At 37.3% G+C, this 19,200-nt stretch overlaps 3 protein-coding genes and 1 non-coding gene across 6 annotated transcripts; 3 read left to right on the top strand and 1 right to left on the bottom strand.

The window, feature by feature from the left end:
- Positions 1-15: 15 nt before the first annotated feature.
- Positions 16-3,417, top strand: RpL3 (ribosomal protein L3). Its single transcript, XM_043426207.1, has 8 exons — positions 16-59; positions 443-635; positions 1,094-1,262; positions 1,571-1,706; positions 1,796-1,982; positions 2,307-2,509; positions 2,762-2,917; positions 3,131-3,417. Exons 1-8 carry the CDS (start codon positions 57-59, stop codon positions 3,359-3,361), a joined length of 1,278 nt encoding a protein of 425 aa, XP_043282142.1. The 5' UTR covers positions 16-56; the 3' UTR covers positions 3,362-3,417.
- LOC122415466 (small nucleolar RNA U43) lies at positions 292-367 on the top strand. Its single transcript, XR_006261934.1, has one exon. It is a non-coding gene; the product is annotated as a small nucleolar RNA U43 (small nucleolar RNA).
- A 1,282-nt stretch (positions 3,418-4,699) lies between the features above and the next one.
- LOC122414679 (Nuclear distribution protein nudE) lies at positions 4,700-11,119 on the top strand. 3 transcript variants are annotated; one of them, XR_006261798.1, is made up of 8 exons: positions 4,700-5,464; positions 5,708-5,998; positions 6,216-6,352; positions 6,443-6,634; positions 7,272-7,399; positions 8,132-8,343; positions 8,750-8,820; positions 10,304-10,324. XR_006261798.1 is itself a non-coding variant. In XM_043426208.1 (7 exons), exons 1-7 carry the CDS (start codon positions 5,379-5,381, stop codon positions 8,984-8,986), a joined length of 969 nt encoding a protein of 322 aa, XP_043282143.1. In that variant the 5' UTR covers positions 4,703-5,378; the 3' UTR covers positions 8,987-11,119. The 3 variants fall into 3 exon arrangements, 2 of the variants coding, with proteins under 2 accessions (XP_043282143.1, XP_043282144.1); XM_043426208.1 differs by lacking the exon at positions 8,132-8,343 and having other exon boundaries at positions 4,703-5,464; positions 8,923-11,119; XM_043426209.1 differs by lacking the exon at positions 8,132-8,343 and having other exon boundaries at positions 4,707-5,464; positions 10,304-11,119.
- A 690-nt stretch (positions 11,120-11,809) lies between these two features.
- On the bottom strand, positions 11,810-19,025 carry LOC122415264 (histone H3.3A-like). The gene is made up of 5 exons (XM_043427249.1): positions 18,858-19,025; positions 18,195-18,324; positions 17,576-17,852; positions 13,222-13,352; positions 11,810-13,092 (listed from the first exon to the last, which is right to left on the bottom strand). Exons 2-5 carry the CDS (start codon positions 18,320-18,322, stop codon positions 12,810-12,812), a joined length of 819 nt encoding a protein of 272 aa, XP_043283184.1. The 5' UTR covers positions 18,323-18,324; positions 18,858-19,025; the 3' UTR covers positions 11,810-12,809.
- Between the last annotated feature and the right edge of the window lie 175 nt (positions 19,026-19,200).

The raw sequence follows: 19,200 nt of genomic DNA, 5'->3' as shown, positions 1-19,200 counted from the left end.
GGTATAAAAGGGAGCTTCCCATCGGTTTGGCCTCCATTTTCACCGAAGAGCGCAGTATGGTAAGTAGTCGTGGTGCTCTCTTCTTTTAAATCCGTTTTGCGTGCAACCATCCTTAAATATTCTGATTAAATTTTAAGCTCATTAGTATCACCAAATATTGCATTTATCCGAAATACTAATATTTCACTGACTTATTTACGAAATTACAATACTTTCCATCTCGAAATTTCATTATGTTTCACCTCTCGACACGAACAAACATGGCCGGTGGCCACGCGGCCCCAATATATAATGATGATTTAGATATTAATGTTTATGGTTTAAACTGATTAACCATGAAGATATCATTCTAGGGCGGTCTGAAAATCATTCCCATTCATCCAATGAAGTGTTTAAATTTTACTCCGCTTTCTCACGATGCAATCTCGTTTGATTATTTCAGTCTCACAGAAAATTCAGTGCGCCCCGTCACGGGTCTATGGGATTCTATCCCAAGAAAAGATCCCAACGTCATCGTGGTAAAGTAAAGGCTTTCCCCAAGGATGACCCCAGCAAACCTGTACATTTGACCGCGTTTATTGGTTACAAGGCTGGTATGACTCACGTTGTTCGTGAAGCTGACCGACCTGGTTCAAGTAAGTCTCATTCTATTCATTTAATCTTATCTTTAAAAATCCTATATCCATCAAAGTTTCACTGAAGCACTTATGTCTCAATAGTTTTACAAAAGATCTAAATGATATAGAATTTAGTAGTTCTAAGCTTTACCGACGCTTTTACTGTCACAGGATAGGCGTAGCAATACGCTAGTCCGGTGGCAGTAGTGGTTCTGAGCTGTTTGATCTTGTGCAGTATATTCTAAACCACAGCGTCGAAAATAATCTCTGTCCCCTACTTTGTAGGAGTGTACGGAGGCACGGCATATTCCATAAACTCTTTGTAGCCCATTGGGCAATGACCATTGAGATAAACCATGCTTGGTACAGTTCAATATCAGATTTGAACAAAAATGTGTGGAGATCTGGATACAATTGTTGTATATTAAATTTTCATCTTAATGGTTGTGAGATTAATGAGTTCTGTTACTTTACAGAGGTGAACAAGAAGGAAATCGTTGAAGCTGTAACGATTTTGGAAACTCCGCCAATGGTTGTTGTCGGTGTAGTTGGTTACATTGAAACTCCTCATGGTCTTCGTGCTCTCACTACTGTTTGGGCCGAGCATCTGTCCGAGGACTGCCGTCGTCGTTTCTACAAGAACTGGTGAGAAAAATTTTGAATTGTAGGTTAGAACAAAGTCAAGTAAAAATGTTGTCAACTATTTGAAGTTTGTGGAGAAAAATCACAACCGATTATTAAACAAATAAACGAAACGTCAGCTCTCCGCTCGAAAGATGAGAGAATAAACTTGGAATTAGCCTATGAGGCGTGAATACTAAGCTCCCATAACGGCTGATCTGAGAATGTGTCTGATCTCCTCTCGTTACGATGAGGTCAGCACGTTACAGACGCAGATATTGAACAACCAGGTAGCCACACACAGAACGGAATACTCCATTGATTCTGTATAGGTTCAAGAGTAAGAAGAAGGCTTTCACCAAGGCCTCTAAGAAATGGCAAGACGATCTTGGACGCAAATCCATTGAGAAGGATCTTAAGAAAATCGTCAAGTACTGCAAAGTCGTTCGCATCATTGCTCACACTCAGGTGATTATTAAAAGTCATTAAAATTATAATAAAAATTCACGATTACTATAGAATTTACTCAATACCTAATTTGCTGTTCAATTTCACAGATGAAGCTCTTGAGACAACGCCAAAAGAAGGCCAATATCATGGAAATCCAACTCAACGGTGGAACCATAGAACAGAAAGTCCAATGGGCTAGAGAACATCTTGAAAAACCTGTACCCGTTACAAATGTATTTGGTCCTGATGAGATGATCGATGTGATCGGTGTCACCAAAGGAAAGGGATACAAAGGTAAATTGAAAAAACGATCAAAATCAACCCAAAAACTAACGTGAAATATTCCTTACAACTTCGAAGCTAGCAGCATTGAACAACTCTATGTAATAACACTGAAAAGACATAAAACGACAAAATTTCAAAAATGTTGTTTCAAGATGTTAATTCGACTATGAGAGTTTTAGAATCGATTATATGATGAAAGCATGTATGTGCCTTAACGGATTAAGCTGACGATACAACCATGCTGCCTTCCTACTGAATTATTTTTTAAAAAATTACCATTTTTACGGTTTGTAATAACTAAGAGACTAATGAATGAATGAATATGTTGACCAGGTGTAACATCGCGTTGGCACACAAAGAAACTTCCTCGCAAGACGCACAAGGGTCTGAGGAAAGTCGCGTGTATCGGAGCATGGCATCCAAGTCGAGTTTCCTTCACGGTCGCGCGTGCCGGTCAGAAGGGTTACCATCACAGAACCGAGATGAACAAGAAGATCTACAGAATTGGACAGGGAATTCATACCAAGGATGGAAAGGTAATTTTCGTTGTGAAACTCCATCGTCGCTTTTTCCACAAGCCTCTTTTGCTTGAAATTGAACTTTCCTATAAATGGAAAGATTAGTTTTTTTTTTTGAGGGGCCAGATAAAAATGGCTTGCTCATAGTGCCCAGTGCAAAAATCATTTTCCTATTGGGTTCTCCTCAGCAAGCGACATTTCACGATTCGATTCAAATCCCATTTTTTTCCAAATTTTTCTGATTTTCCTAACAGTTTAATTTCATTCCAGGTCGTTAAAAATAACGCTTCCACGGAGTACGATCTTACCGAAAAGACCATCACACCCATGGGAGGTTTCCCCCATTACGGTGAAGTTAACAACGACTACGTCATGCTCAAGGGATGTTGCATGGGACCCAAGAAACGTGTCATTACCCTTCGTAAGGTAATCAACTTGAATTTCTATTATACAAACTCGAACTTCGAAATTTTCGATGCACTAATTCTATGATGAAAAATGAATAGAGCCTAAAGTATTCACTATGAAAACCACGTGATATTTAATGATAGGACTGAGAAATTGAATGGAATAAAAAAATAGTTTTGACTAATTTAGAAAACACGTTTTAATTCCTATGTTCGTTTGATTTATTTATAGTCGCTGTTGGTGCACACGAAACGTGCTGCTCTCGAGAAGATCAACTTGAAGTTCATCGACACGAGCTCCAAGTTTGGTCATGGTCGTTTCCAAACCGCCGCAGACAAGGCTTCCTTCATGGGACAACTCAAGAAGGACCGAATTCGCGAGGAACAGGCACAGACCGCTGCAGCATCAGCTGCACCTACGACCGCAGCTCCTTCGGCAACTACTGCTGCTGCTGCTCAGTAAACATTTTTTTACTGTGTATGATCAAAACAAAAATAAAGAAAAACTAAAAGAATTAATATTTTAGTATTATATTGAATTTTCCTTCAATCCTCAATAGTTGTATGAAATTTTAGTATTTTCCTTTTTTTCGAGAACATTGTACAATAATTTACTTGAAATTGAGTAGTAATAATAATTGAAAAAGTTCAATTTTAACCCGAATCATCGACATTCTGAGTCGATAAAAACATGATAAAAATTTTCCGGCAAAAAAGTGAAACGTCTTAAAATTCTCAAATTTCGAAGAATCTCATGCATGCAAATATTTTCCGATGTGACCAAAAATGAATTAAATTAAAATAGTACATTACACTACAAGAGCAAAAAGTTTGATATTCCTGCACCGCGCGTCACGATGCCCGAGGCTATTTTTCTTTACAGCGGGCCAGTCGCAAGTACGTTTCTTCCGAAACATGCATCTATCGATAGAAGATGTTTTGATGCCTGCCCCGACATTTGCTACTGGTCGGGGGCGCAGGCATCAAAAAAATAAGATTAGCAAAAATAATTTATAGGAATATTTGCATTCCTATGAACCTGAAAATAGATTAAACGTCCTGTTAATATCACTTGTTCAGTCGGTAAAAATCCTGTTGCACGGTTTATTCCGAGAGTAGCTTGATATTTGGAAGAAAATATGAGTTACACGCTATTCTCATTTTATCAGAGAATAAGGTGTAACCTTTATTTTTCTCAAAAAATCAAGGGTGCCGAGTTAACCGTGCAACCATTTTGCAGTTATCTCTCTCGCACTCGCGCAAGTGATAGATCATCCACAACCGCGAGTGCGAGAGAGATAACTGCAAATTTCGAAATCGAAATTCTTTGACACAGTTTGACCGATTCAAAAAAGGCTCTGTCAGTCGATTTTTGCCATCGTTCTGCGGACAGAGCCTTTTTAATCGGTTAAACTCGGAGAATTTTGATTTTGGAATTTGCAGCTATCTCGCTCGCACTGACGCGGTTGCGATATACCGACTGATCCCTCTTAAGGTAATCTATCACTCGCGTAAGTGCGAGAGAGATGGGTGTACGGTTTACTCGGATATTAATAATAATCCACGATTTTTCAAGTTTCAATGGATTGAACGATATTCAAATGATGATGTATGCATGTCAACGCTTTTTTACAAAACAGACACGTAAATTAGAAACAAGTTTGCGCGCGCGATCGAATGACTAACAGTGTGTGGACTTCCGGTTTCGAAGAACCGTTTCGTTTTTTGTCCGTTAGGTGGTCGCCATTTTGTGATACCCAAATACACCTACACATGTGTACATACGACGTACCTGTTCTCCGCATACGTTTTGACAATTTCAATTGATGCGTGTGCGGAAACTTTCGCTGCTGTAATCATTCGTTTCGCGTATGGAACGAAAGTATTTCATGTACGCCGGGCTCACAAAATAATAATTTACATCGAGTGTTTTACGCGATAATTCTGGGTGCTTTAATTTTTAAATATATATATCCTCTTTACGTATATGTATCCACTTCTTAGCCTTCGATCGTTAACGTTTCGCGAGTGAGTCACACACGATTTGATTTGTTTTGGTCGACACATATCGTCAAGATTTCGTTTCTTCCGTGAACATATACCTGTCTCAACATCACGCAATTACTCACACATCGTTATTTTTTTGGCAATCTCGTTTCGTTCGCGTTTCTCCCGGCCTTGAAACCATTGACATTTTTTTCATCGCTTCTATTGATAAAATAATACACCAGTCCATCGACGATCAAGAAAGTTATGGTGTCTGAAGCGCCTGAGTGATTATTTCGCAACCGATCGTAACAAAAGTTCAATTTTCTGCTTCGTTCACCCCCTCGATGTTTGACACTCTCTGTACACGGAAATGAAAGTTTGTTTCCAAATGCGATTATGAAATACGTCTGAGCCCACGAAATTTGTCCCATTCCAAATCTTTTAACGATTCTTTGGCCTCGATACTAAAAATTTATCAAACCCCCTTCAAAATGATGGAAGTCGAAGTGCCAGAATTCAAATCCAAAGATGACGAAATCCAGTATTGGATGAATCTTGCCCAAGAAATGTACCAGCGGTAAGGAAACAACATGTTATTCTGAACAGTATTACATTGCATCTGACAATTTTCAGAGTCTCTCTGTGTCGTTATGCATTTTGAATCACTATTCACTAAATAATCAAATCGAAGTCATCTGTGAATAAAATTATGTTATATTGTTCACTAGAAGTCAACAAGAATAGCCAACTAAATCATCAAATTCAATTTCTTACAAATTGATTACTCAAAATGAATTTTTAATATTGAAATGTATCACAGGAAGGACGATGTTGAAAGAGAATTGGAAGAATTTCAAGAAAATTCGCAGATGTTGGAAAAAGAGTTGGAAAATTCATTGGAACAAGCAGAGAAATTAAACAGAGATCTGAGGCAGAGAAATGCCAGATTATCTTCAGAAGTCGATCAATTGAGATCCAGGCTGGATCAACAAACTTCAGATTGTTCAGTATTTCAGAACAGAGCGCAAGAGTTGGAAGGCCAGCACGAAGCGTTATTGAAGTATATTAGAGAACTAGAGCAGAAAAATGACGATTTAGAAAGAGCCCAAAGGTATGCTCATTTAATATATAGAAAAAAAATAAAAAAATTTGAATTTTAGATAAGAATATCAGTCATATCCTTATTTTAGTAAATCTGCCAAAAATTTATTCATTGTTGAGCTGAATTATCTAAAACAATCATCCGTTACTAAAAATCCTGAAATGTTAAAATTCCTCATTCCATTGGGAAAGTTTTGTGTAAATCATCGATTAATCTTTCCATACAGAATAAATATAGCAACGGAGGAGGAAATAGAAGCCAAATTCAATTCCGCGATTGAAAAGAATGCTTTGTTGGAATCCGAGCTTGACGAAAAAGAGAGCCTAAAAATGATTGTTCAAAGATTAATGGACGAGATTAGAGGTGAGCTAATACCTTATGAATATGAAAAATCTCTGTAGACAATGATCGCAAAGTTTTGAGAGTGAGACTAACAATAAATTGAAATTGCAGATTTGAAACAAGAAATAAATGTTTTGAAACGACATCATCCTGACAACGATAAATCAGCAGCGGAGAGAGTTCGGAGTCTCATAGACAGCAATAAGCTTCAGGTTGAGTTGGAATCGCACGCTTCACCGGCAATCAGTCCATTGCCGCAGAGCATACCTCCCATGGTGCACAACCCTTCTCAACCGCTCAAAAGTAAGATCTACCGTGCATTTAGTAAAACAAAACGTTTAACTTGGTTCACTAGGCGGAGTTATTCGTTAACGAAATGATACGGCTGAGCGTTTATTCACAAAATCTGCTTGAACCTGCTGAAAATAATTTGACGCTTTTTTATATAACTTCTCTTATCAATTAACCATGTTCCATTGGAATTAATCATTTATGTTGATTACGCTATCGGTGCCATATTTTCTCCTCTTTGGCTTTTAACCTTTTGCTTTTTAGTAAAGATCTTGTCAAAACCATTGAGTATTATTATCTTTATCTGACTATTTTAATAAGAAAATGTCTAACAGCATTCACGAAATGTTTGCTCTCTATCGAAGCAAAGAAAAATCGTAAACAATTCTGCGATTAATTTTGTAATTAATTTGCACCTAAAAAAATTCTTCGATTGATCGTACAACGTTTGTAAACAGAATTTCAGTATTGTAACGAAATAAATATTTTTACCTACAATAAAAAATTTTTTTTTTCATTTTTTAATGTCAAAAAATCATTCTTCAACTAAAAATCAGCATGTGGGTTTTTTCTGTTTGGTTGATACATATAATCGTAGATATTAATTTGTGATGTATATTAACAAGACCGGATTATTCCTGTTTGTCAGTTGGGAACGGAGTTGTGGGGGGTGTGATCGGCAACAACAATAACAACAACAACATGAACGTGCCACTCACGCCATCGACAAGGATACTCGCGATGAACATGATCGGAGACCTCATGAGAAAAGTCGGCGTGAGTAAAGAAAAAAAGCATGAAGAAGATGAAGAATTTATACACTTGATGTACAGAATATCGAGCTTCTATTTGCACGAGTAGTCATTGTATATGTCTGTTCACAAAACTTATTGTTTCCTCAATATTTTGCATCTCTTTTGTATCCCTTTTTTTTTTATTTACCTTCGGATAAGCTTCTCCTCAAAAAGTTTTACACACTCCACGTAAATATTTTATCCACGAATCCTTCACGTCTCCCGTTCCTGAAAGAAAACTAGATTTTTAGGGTCGATTCGTTAATTGATCCGATTTTTCATTCCGAAATGAATAGATAAAGTCGTTTAACGCCAGTTTTTAAAAACATTTTCCATTCAGTTTCAAGTTTATATTTATTGTGCCATTCGTTTTCATATAAATATTAATTTGTAAATAAAACCGCCATTTTTAAGTACTGACGATCATTTTTCTTCATTTCGAAAATCACTCGAATTCGAGTCGGTAAAAATAATGAAAAAATATAAACAACAAATTAAGAACAAAAGAAACCAAACGCGAGAGTACAAATATTTAAAATTAACAATTCCATGAGTTTCAGTTCTGGAATCACGAGATTTTGGTAGAAAATTTGAAGAAACGTCAAGTGACTGTGCGAAAAAAAACCAAAAAATAGCTCTTGCCAGATTTCAAGATGAATTAACGAGTTACTCTGAAGCATCGCAGATTAGTGTGACGTAGTCGGTGTTTTGGTAGCTTGACAGGTGGGTCTGCATGGACTGTAGGAGGGTCAAGTGTTCGTGTCCGGGTGGGCGAAAGACCGCTGACAGCGGATCTCGCATTCCGGTATCACCTTCGGTTCAATGTATTAGCCAACAACCCAAGCCAACCAAGTGCTGACACAGAGACTCCAAACCCTCGACAAATGATTCCTCGTTGTTCCCGCTCGTCTCTTTTTTAAAAATCAGGTCTTATTTTGGTTTTTTTTTTCGTTTCGTTTTGTCGTTTGCTTGCACGTCACCACTGAGCTTGAGCATCCTTAAAAAAGAATATTTTTCGCCGAAAGTTTCCATCAACCACGAAATACCACCCAATAAAGCTTATCTGCCGACTTTTGCAGAATAACTTGAGGCATTTACTCTGGAAGAATTATTCGTGAAAAGTGAACGTAGAAAATTAGTGAACCAGATTCGAATTTCACTGGCCTTCATTCAAATTTTAGTTCACAAGAAAATTCCAATCGCTCCTCGGTCATTTGTACCGTGAATTTCAATTCGAAGCTTCATAATTCTTCCATTGTACCATGGAGCTGTACTGACCCTTAAACTCTAAAATACTTTCAATAAAGCGCATTTTCGTTGTTTGACTTCACAGGCTTTGGAGAATAAACTGAACGCTCGTCGCAATGCGTCACGAGAGGAACAAGCTGTACGGGATTTGTACAGGTAACGGAACTTGAATGAACAATTGAACGTTGTCTCTCGTCTGTCACCGTTTTTTTCGTCGTACCATGTGTTTCGCACAAATATTATTTTGTTTTCACGAAGATACCATGTACCTGCGATTCTCGAGGATTTTAATCCAATCGACTTGGAAGCGAAGCGCCGTTGACGTAAAGGTCCGAGAATCGGATCGTTCCATCGAGATTAGCACGGTACACGCTATCGTCTCGATGTTCACTTCGTACTTAGAAAAACATCCTGGTTGTGCTTCCACTTTCGTGATAATTTTCATGTTCTCCGCCCTCTGAATGATACCAGTTTCGTTATCCCTTAGTTATTATTTACACTTTCGTCGAAGTTATTTTTGTGTATTCGCGAAGAAAAAATGTTGTCGCTCCTTATCATCAGCATCATCATCGATAGTAGGATACTGAAATTGAAATTTGCATCGGAATGCAGGAAAAAGGATCAATTTTTAATTTAACGAATCAAATCGATTGTTAAAAACGATTGTCTTGAAGGTTTTTCAAGAATCCACTGATCGAATCAGCAAATAAAAGCCACAATTTTGAGCATCAACAAACTAAAAAATTACGAACATAATATTTTGTAGAATTACAAAGATGCAAATTTTAATACCTCAAAACTTCATGATCCATGCTCAATTGTCGTTCCACATTACATAAAATGAAAAAAAAAAAAAAAAAAAAAAAACATCGTTCCTTCATCCTGGCATTATTTAAAACGTCGAAAACCATAGGATATTACAACGTACAAGCGTTTTTCTATTAGACGGAATTTCTAATTTATTGTAACTCTCATAAAAAAATCCCTTTCTCGTTATTTTTCATTCGATATTTAAATTGTAATATTAACTTAAATTATATCGGTTTAATTGAACGATCGATCGATCAATTTCGCTGAATTCCCCCGTAGATCACGTAGAATGTACATTGACCAATCACGGACCAACTAATCATTGTTTTATCTTTTGTACATAATCTACGTGTCGCTCAGGCTTAGAACGAAATAATTTTTAATTTTAGTACGTAGCGTCGTTATTGTTTAATATTTGTAAACTGAAAAATTGGCCAAGTGTCCCCGTGTTTTAAAAACAGTACAAATCCCCTTGTCATTATTGAGGGTTCATTTCTCATAGCCAAAATGTGTGTTTCGAGCATGCAAAGCTTTGGTTATCCATGTGCCGTAACTATGATTTCTGTTTATTTTTTTTTTTGAAAGATTGACTCTTCAAAAATTGCTTAAAATAAAGAACCGCAGGAACATTATCGTTCGAACGAAAAATCACGAATTCAAACAGGCTAATTCCTTTGAACAATTTTGAAGAAGAGTCAAGTCTTCGTTAAATGTGTAGCAGAAACATTAGATCGTTTCTCTATTGTAGAAAAAAAAACACACACACACAATCTGAATCCTCGATAGAGATTTGATTGTAACAAAAAACTGTTAACTCTGTTCGACTTAGGACTAGAAGACAAGTGAGAGGTCTCGCCACCGGCAACAACAATCACAATCGATTGTAAATTAATCCCCAAGTTGGGATTGAAAAAGAGAAAAAAGAAGAAAAAAACCAAATCATAAAATCAGCTTTGTTCCACAATAATTCGCGTGCGTTTAACGAATAATATAAAATCGAATAATTTATCTTCGTACAACTTGGTAGCACCGGAGAAGAAAAAAGGCGATGAAAAAAATGACAGGAAGTCATTTGAACCTGTTCGAGACTGTAAACGCGGCAAGACGTTTTGTAAATATATTTAATTTATCCATCGATACATTAATTGATGATATGTAAAATATAAAATTGTCTTTGCGATAATTTGGTAGAAATTTTGTAGATAAACAATCGTTAATGTCGTGACAAAACTGTAGAGACATTGAGACTTCTTGCAAGTAGTCCGTATATTCCTTCGAAACGTACAGACGAGGTATTTTGTTACTGCAGTATAATTAATAAATAATCAACTTTGACACTTAATAATACAGGAAAAAAATTATAACGGAACATACAGTCAACAGAATGGTCTAAAGTACTACGATATTTAGTAAGATCCCGCATTATAACTGTGCTATTTAAATCAAATTCCGATGAATCGATGCCGCTCATTATAGTACGATCGAATTGTAATCAGTAACGACTATATTCTCACTAATATTTATAATCATCGTAATTTTAATCTCATTTATATATATCCGGCTAGATTATTAATTTGTTAAACATTGGCAACCGCATATCATTGGTTTTTTCGCTCATTCCTCAAATAAAACACGTGGCACACTATTCCGTCTTTATTAAAATTATTTTTATTACTCATCAACGCCCCTTCCCTCCTTTACATCTCGATCTTGGCTGATGTCATCGACGCTTTCAGGTGCGTAATTTGGTAACGTTAATATTCGTATTACCATTCAGAATTTCTGAGCAACTCTCACCAGATTGTGCTCGTTTCAATCGGTCATGCAAGTGATGAAAATCTAGATTCTTGGAACCGAATTGTTCGTGTGAAATAATCTATTCCACAGTTCTATTAGTACGATTTTTCCATAACAATTATGAAAAATGTTATACCTCCACGAAAACGACATTTTGATTGCAACTTTTTTTCTACGCTTTACTTTTTATATCAAGACAATTTTCAATGGACCTTTCGAAGATCCTGCAATTTGTTATTTCTTAGAGAAAAAAAAATTCTTTTTTGCTATACGATTGAAATTCTTTTTTAACATTATTTCAAATAAATTTGTCAAGGAAACTGAAATTCTAATTCATATTAATGAGCTCAAAGCAAGCATCAAATGTACGCAACTCTGTCTTCCCTCCAAATATGCAAAGAAATTACTATTTTTAGCAGGTTCGAAAAACTTCACATCGAAAACAATACAAAGACTACAATTTGTTGTCAAAACGAAGAATGAAAAGTTGAAAGGATGAGGAAACTGATTGGTAAAAATTATGAACTCTCGAGGCCTCTACAATTTATCAGTATTTTATTTATGAAACGTTCTCCACACAGAAGATACTGAATACTTGCGATCCGATTACGTTTATGTCAGTACAACCAAAAAAGCCAGTCTGACGCACAGACCATCCTTACATGGATCACTATAGAAAAAGAGTCGCTTATTTTTCTAATGCACGTAAATTCTACGGTGCGTAGAGCTAATACATATTTGTATTGCATATTGATGATGATTTATTGATGATGATGATGACGACGATCGTCAAAGATTTTGACGATGTCTTACAAAATATTTCTAAAGACAAAGAGACGCGATTGGTTGGATTATCTTCAATTTTTTGTTCACGCTTGTCCGAGCAACGATGTTCAAATGAGCGCAAATTATCAGTCACGGATAAGAATCTACGGTTTTGCATTTTTTCGTGATAATTTGGTACACAAATTCGACAGAATTGACAAGTATCATTGCACCAGGGTTTTAAATCGTTGTGGAAACGTCGAGAGTGTTATTTCCGTCACTAAACATTGGCGTTTGATAATAAACGTTCATGAAAACATGGTATCGCTCGGACGTTAGAAAAATTTGGCATAATACAGCCAATCGAGAAAAACAATAAAAAATGCAGCTGCCATCCAAGTAGAAAGTTAAACAAAACAAAAACGACGTCGCAGACATGCATACGTTGAGACCGTTTACATCGAGACGTGATCGGCTACCGCATGGAAGCTTTCTCGCCGCGAGTTGTATCATGAAAGATGTGAAAACACATCTTTGAAACGGAATAAAATAAGGTGAAAACGATGAATTAATGCGTGTCTCTTTGATGTTGAACACAGTGACTTACGAAAATAAAGAGAAAAAACGATAAAGAATAATGACCGGAATGAAAGTTATTCATTCGTACAATGAGTTCATTGTTATCATCATTACGGACAACTATACTTATAAGTAATAATAGTAAATGGTATGTATGTGGGGAAAGGAAATAGAGGAAATTATGTGTTAGTTGCTTAAGCGCGCTCTCCACGGATTCGCCGAGCCAATTGAATATCCTTGGGCATGATTGTTACGCGCTTGGCGTGGATAGCGCACAAGTTGGTGTCTTCGAAAAGACCGACCAAGTAGGCTTCGGATGCTTCCTGAAGAGCTCCAATCGCCGCGCTCTGGAAACGCAAATCGGTCTTGAAATCCTGTGCGATTTCACGAACGAGTCGTTGGAACGGCAACTTTCGGATCAACAATTCTGTGCTCTTCTGGTATCTTCTGATTTCACGAAGAGCTACGGTACCCGGCCTGTAACATCGAACCATCACTTTTCAGCTTTTATCCACAATTTCTAATGGTCAATTTTCATCGCCAAATTTTTTCTCCCCCCATTTTTTTTCTTTTCTTAGGAAACAAATAGACGAAAAGTAGACTCGCCTGTAACGGTGAGGTTTCTTGACTCCTCCCGTGGAAGGAGCACTCTTACGAGCTGCCTTCGTGGCGAGCTGTTTCCTGGGAGCCTTTCCTCCCGTCGATTTACGTGCGGTCTGCTTGGTACGAGCCATTTTTCAATCTGCAATTTTAAAAATCGTAAATTATGAATTTCATATATAAAAGCGGATAAAAATTTGGGTGGAAAAATCGCGGGGATTGTTCTGCTGTCACACGTTCTTAATAAATCGATTACGTCACTCCACGATGATTCATCTAATCAATTACGAGAAATTCAATTAATCATTTAAGTCGTGCATGGAGTAACTTTGTTAAACAATTTAATTGTTTCGAAACTCCCGAATTAAATCGATTATAAAATCTAGCAAATACTTTGATCACCGATCAATTGTTTGGCAAAAATAATTACGCCTCATTTTTTTTGTTGAATGTAACAAACATTTCGTACAAGTCGCGTTATGCACGATATTTTATATTAAAAATATTCAAATGTAGCGTTCCACATTGCTTTTGTATTCTTCCTTATAAAATGATTTGTCAAATAAAAACTTATCGAAAAAGAATAATTATTAAATACAGAAACTGTACGTTCAAGTTTAATTACAATGAAGAAGTTTCCGTCGAATATATACAGCTCAATGTACAGCGCGGGCTACGAACGAAGTGGGAGATTTTCGGGAGAGAGGGAGCATGTATAACAAGTTAATGGGGTAGGAGTGGGGATATTGATAATATGATTTGCCAGAAGAGTGCAACAAAAGATCACACAAATGCATGGATGAATACACACATAGGAGCGGACCGCTCTCTCACGGGGAAAACTCGGAGTTGCGCAATGGACAAAGTCGCGTTCACGTCCTGTCCATACAGGCAAGAGACACGGAGAGGAGCAAACAAAATTCTCTCGCGAACTATTCCCCGTTCCCTCGAGTCCGAGAGTCGCGTTTATCAAGATCTCGTATCGGCGAGTAACTCATCAAAACGTACAAGATTGAACCGCGGAAATGTTCTGACGTATGGAAATGGGTGTTTATCACGAAAAAACAATTGACAGAAATGGTAGAGATTGATAGAGAGAGAGAGCGCGGTAAGCGATGAAACAGTATAAATCCACGGCGATTCCCTCCAAACGACAATTACAAAATGGTGGATAAGCAGCACAACACAACGGCCCCCGCGAAAGCGACCCAAATTTTCCGCACGTTTTCCCGGTGATCGAGACGTTTCCTGATTTCGTTAGTTACGTTCAAATTCATTGTAATCGCGTTGCGAACACGGTCATCCAATTTTTGTAATTAAAAACTCACCTCTAACGCGTGGTAGAAAACGTTTTTTTCACAAGAATAAACAGAGCTCTCTAGGTACTACGGGGCTCCTTGTACTTTCGATGGCAGTGGACGCTCTTCTGAGAGCAGCCGTCCTGTGGTGTGTACGAGACTCCCTTGTCCCTACCCCCTGACACTCTCCGCTATACGAATTCAATCGAGAGGAGCACCGTGTAAGCCCGCGGAAGGTTTCGACCAATCGTACTTCGACTATCTTTCTCTATTCTTGAAACGAAAGACATCATTGGTCTTTTATGTACAAACCCGCTAAGTACAATATCTAGAGAACCTCGTACTAACTCATACACTCGAAATGTACTTCCAACTATTATCATTTTGCATCTCCTGGCTGCGAATGTATGTGTATCAACATTTTCATATGCAGGAGACCCACAGAGACGCGTTTGATCGTGTAGCTACTCGGAAATCTTCACGCACTTGTCATTTGTAACAACATTGTGCAACACCCCAATATGGAATTCGTTAAAAAATAATGAAGAAGCAGATTATAACTTGCAACTATATGCAACACTTTGTAACCGCTTTCTTGGCCTTATCATTTTATTTGTTTCTTGACGACAAAAATCGTCGTAGCTACTTACCAACCGTTAGAACAGGTAAAAGTAGGTGACGCGATTATTTCTCCACCGTTGACTCTCTCGAGCGACTCTGGAGCAAAAAAAATAACCGACGCGGCGTACACACCTACATTGTTCGTTATTGTTATTATTGTTACTTCGACGAGTTCGTGGTATTGCAAATGGCGGAAATTTTATCTACGCAGATTTTCCAAACTTACTGAACGAGATGATTTATGAGTCACGTTTCGGTCATCACCCGTGCTTATCTTTATCCCGATTTATTACAAAGCGTTCATTTCGCTCGATGAGGTTAGAGAGGTTAGAATCGATCTGTATCGAACTAACACAAACTTCTTCCCCCAGCTGTGACATTAATTCATGAATTTCTGACAGACCGAGGACGCGATCTGTTGATGTATAAACGGAACATATACTCGAAACGAGATCCGAACGTTGACGTTTACATTTTGAAAATTTTGCTTTTTCATGTCCGGAATTCTATGTTTAGCGACGAAAAGGATGCTTCTTTTTTCTATCAAAATATTTACGAATCGAACGCGGACGTTTGTTTGTGAGTCGATCTAAGACGATACCGAGATACAAAAATTATTCGTATTTTAAGGAGGAAAAATTGAAAATTTTAACCGTTTATTCAACAAATTCAAATATGAATATCTGAAATACAAGTTCTCGAGTTACTTTTATGAATTCGTTTCCAAAGGATGAGGGACCGTTTTTATATTGACCCTTAAAACGTTCCCTTGAGTACGAAGAGGCGAGCCTGCATGCGTCCCGACTACCCCAGTCGCTTATGACTGTTGCTAAGCCAAAAGCTTACAATGAATAGAAGGGCTTAGGGAAATTTGCGTGCGTTTTCCAAGTAGGGTAAAACATCCAGTGGTCGGCTATATATTAGTACTCGGCCTAGTATGAGGGGAGCAAAATATCTTCGACACTCTTCCCACTCACAAAGCACAGACAACGGTCGACTTTTTTTCAGGAAATTTTTTGTTGAATTTTTCAAAAAATACGATTCAGAATTTTGAGCCATTTTTCGAATACTTTGAAAAAACTAGTTCAAATTTGACTCGAGGCATTCTGGACTTTGTGTATCTAAAAAATCGATTTTTCGAAAAACGTGAATCCTCCAGATTCGGTTGGCATGTAAAGTCGACTGACGTGACGCTGTTTACATACGAGCTCAAACGTTATCGGAACAATTCTCGACGAAAAATGTTTCATGGTGCGGTGAATAAAATCCAAACACGTTCGTGGTTATGTTGACATATTTATATTTTCGTTTCTTCTCTCTACAGAGTATACAATGTAGATATCGTTACATTATTTACGTTTACATGGATTTTGTACGGGAGTAACAGTCATTTGGATCGATTTCTACGGACACATCGACGGAAATATTGATATTTTGTTCTTATGCAATGTTACTTCGTACACGATATAGAAAAGCGAAGATTGAATTACGATTAGCAAGAATTTTGACTCGATACAATGAATCGTTATCGATTGGAGCGTTCTAATAAGATATAGCTGTAATCCTAAGTTCCATTTTTCTTGGATTTTATTCGAGTGAGCGGTACACGTGTTTCGTTATCGAATTCGATAATTGGAATGAATGATTACGAATCTCTAAAGTCTAAAATTCTAAGTAATCTACCAACACACATGTATACAATAAAGTTGTGTTTCTGTCGATTGAAAGTTCGAGAACAAGAACGAAGAAACGAAAAATATATATATAATTTTCAGGGTAGTATTATTCATGTCGAAATATATAATTATAAGTTATGTTCTTAAACTAATTTAGCTTCTATAAAAATTACATAGTACTTAAGTATACTCCAACATTTGTACACAAGAATCTTTTTTCCAATGGGAATCAGAGATTTTTTAATTCTGGCTCCCGTTCCAAAAACGATTCTTCAATGCCAAAATAGACGCGATCTTTAACACAACGATTCAACGCTCTAGTTCGTGAACAAAGTTAAGTTGTTTTTTTTCGAGATTTATTCAGAAACATCGCATTTCTTTTATTTCGTCATTGACATAACGAAATTTCGCATGTTTGTCTTCATTCGCGAATCATTTCGAAACGCGTGTTTGTGTTCTTCAACGTCAGAAGTGGTGAGAGAAAAACGAAAAAAAGAACGAAAAATAAGGACAGATTCTTGTACTCCCAGATGCGAGAGGTTTACTCGGATGTGCCGGTTATGTGCATGGCAGTGATAACTATTTCTTTTTTTTCGTTTGTATTCGATATTTTTGTTATAAATTCATGTTTTCTTGTATATAAAGAGTGCAGCAAACGTGCTGCGAGATTTTAAATAATGTTGTTCGAAAAATGATACAAGATTTGATAAATGAAGATAACGATGTGGCTTTCGTGTGGAAAATGAAATAAAGAGAGATTTAAGCTCGCTCGCCACGAATTCGTCGTGCCAACTGGATATCTTTCGGCATAATGGTTACACGCTTAGCATGAATCGCGCACAAGTTGGTGTCCTCAAACAGACCGACTAAGTAGGCTTCGGAAGCTTCTTGGAGGGCTCCGATTGCGGCGCTTTGAAAACGCAAATCAGTCTTGAAATCCTGTGCGATTTCACGAACGAGTCGTTGGAAAGGCAATTTTCGGATCAACAACTCTGTACTCTTCTGGTATCTTCTGATTTCACGAAGAGCTACAGTACCAGGCCTGAAATTTCAAATTCATTTTTCGTTAGTATTCGTAGGTTTGGTATACTGCAAATATCAATGAAATCAATATTCTTTGGAAGCTTTTAACGCTCATTCTTTCATACGAACCTTTGCAAGACTTTTATTTTTTAGCGCAAACTTGATTTTTGTTTGTAAAATAGGAATCGGCAAATAAAATTCATTTGATATCTCGAGGAAATGATTAGCGGAGTTTCCAAATTTTGTGTTCAGTTGTAAACACTGATGCGTGAACGGAGATTTAGTTTTATTTCAAAATTTATCATTTTATTATGAAAATATGCAATTTTCCATACAGGAATGAAAGTATTGAAAGTTTTACCTGTAACGATGGGGCTTCTTGACACCTCCCGTAGACGGTGCGCTCTTACGAGCAGCTTTGGTAGCCAACTGCTTCCTCGGAGCTTTACCTCCGGTGGATTTACGGGCTGTCTGCTTAGTACGCGCCATTTCTGAAATTGAGTGAAATAATTATTGATTACACAATGTTTCAAAAAATGCAATAGGAATGTAACAAAAAATTCACAGCAACGATTTGATTTTTTTGCATGACAAATTGGAATGATTTCGTGAGAATATTCTAGAATTCTCGAGAAGTGCGGGTGGATAAGTGGGGGTAATTTTAATAACAATATAAAAAGACACGGTTGAAAAAAAATTTAGGCAACGTGAATTCTTTCACGCTGTCAATGGCAGTTAACGTAAATGAAAATCGAAGTGAGGAAAAAAGCGTTATGTTGAGAATATTGATAAAGTGTCGCGTCTCGTGAACAATTTCCCTCCAAAAGCAAGTAAACGCATAAAATGGCGGCCGTGATACAACATGTATTTTCCCCATTGCGTGGGAGACGCTGCCGGAAATTTTTTTCGTTTTCTGACCGAGTTATACTATTTTATGAAAAAAATATTGCACAAAAGTGTTCACGGATTCTTTGAAAACGCGTTTTTCATATTTTTACTTTGAAAATGGCAAAAATTTCATTACCTTATGATCAAACGTTGAAACGTAAATTTCACTGACACAAGTCACTTGCGAACAACGACGTGCAACTGATGTTTTCTGAAAGCTGAAAGCAGTAGAGGACCGCGAACAACGAGCATGGACGTGAATGGCGTTACGTCCGTGACGTCGCTGCCTGCCCCTTGGTAGGGAATATATTTTGTGATGTTCCCCCGCCGCGACGACGTGTCTGAACGGTTAGAGGTATGGCGGTAAACAGATTGAGAGAGAGAGAGAGAGAGAGAGAGAGAGAAACAGAGTGCGGAGCTTATGAAACGGCTCTTTCGATTGGTCGATCATAATTGATTCTTCTAAAACGTGCTTTTCA

The sequence above is a fragment of the Venturia canescens genome, chromosome 8, assembly GCF_019457755.1.
Source record: "Venturia canescens isolate UGA chromosome 8, ASM1945775v1, whole genome shotgun sequence".
Taxonomy (NCBI): Eukaryota; Metazoa; Arthropoda; class Insecta; order Hymenoptera; family Ichneumonidae; genus Venturia; species Venturia canescens.
The sequence above is the reverse complement of the archived record's forward strand: the minus strand, read 5'-3'. Positions and strand labels throughout refer to the sequence as shown.

Excerpts from the sequence above, each read along its gene's own strand:
- LOC122415264 (XM_043427249.1), bottom strand. The coding sequence starts at position 18,322 with ATGGCGCGTACTAAGCAGACAGCCCGTAAATCCACCGGAGGTAAAGCT. Across the intron at positions 17,853-18,194 it reads AAGAAGCCCCATCGTTACAG|GCCTGGTACTGTAGCTCTTC; the intron begins GTAAAACTTTCA and ends TTGAAATTTCAG. Across the intron at positions 13,353-17,575 it reads GACGAATTCGTGGCGAGCGA|AAAATGGCTCGTACCAAGCA; the intron begins GCTTAAATCTCT and ends ATTGCAGATTGA.
- LOC122414679 (XM_043426208.1), top strand. The coding sequence starts at position 5,379 with ATGATGGAAGTCGAAGTGCCAGAATTCAAATCCAAAGATGACGAAATC. Across the intron at positions 5,465-5,707 it reads GCCCAAGAAATGTACCAGCG|GAAGGACGATGTTGAAAGAG; the intron begins GTAAGGAAACAA and ends AATGTATCACAG. Across the intron at positions 6,353-6,442 it reads ATTAATGGACGAGATTAGAG|ATTTGAAACAAGAAATAAAT; the intron begins GTGAGCTAATAC and ends TTGAAATTGCAG.
- RpL3 (XM_043426207.1), top strand. Across the intron at positions 1,707-1,795 it reads GCATCATTGCTCACACTCAG|ATGAAGCTCTTGAGACAACG; the intron begins GTGATTATTAAA and ends TCAATTTCACAG. Across the intron at positions 2,510-2,761 it reads TTCATACCAAGGATGGAAAG|GTCGTTAAAAATAACGCTTC; the intron begins GTAATTTTCGTT and ends ATTTCATTCCAG.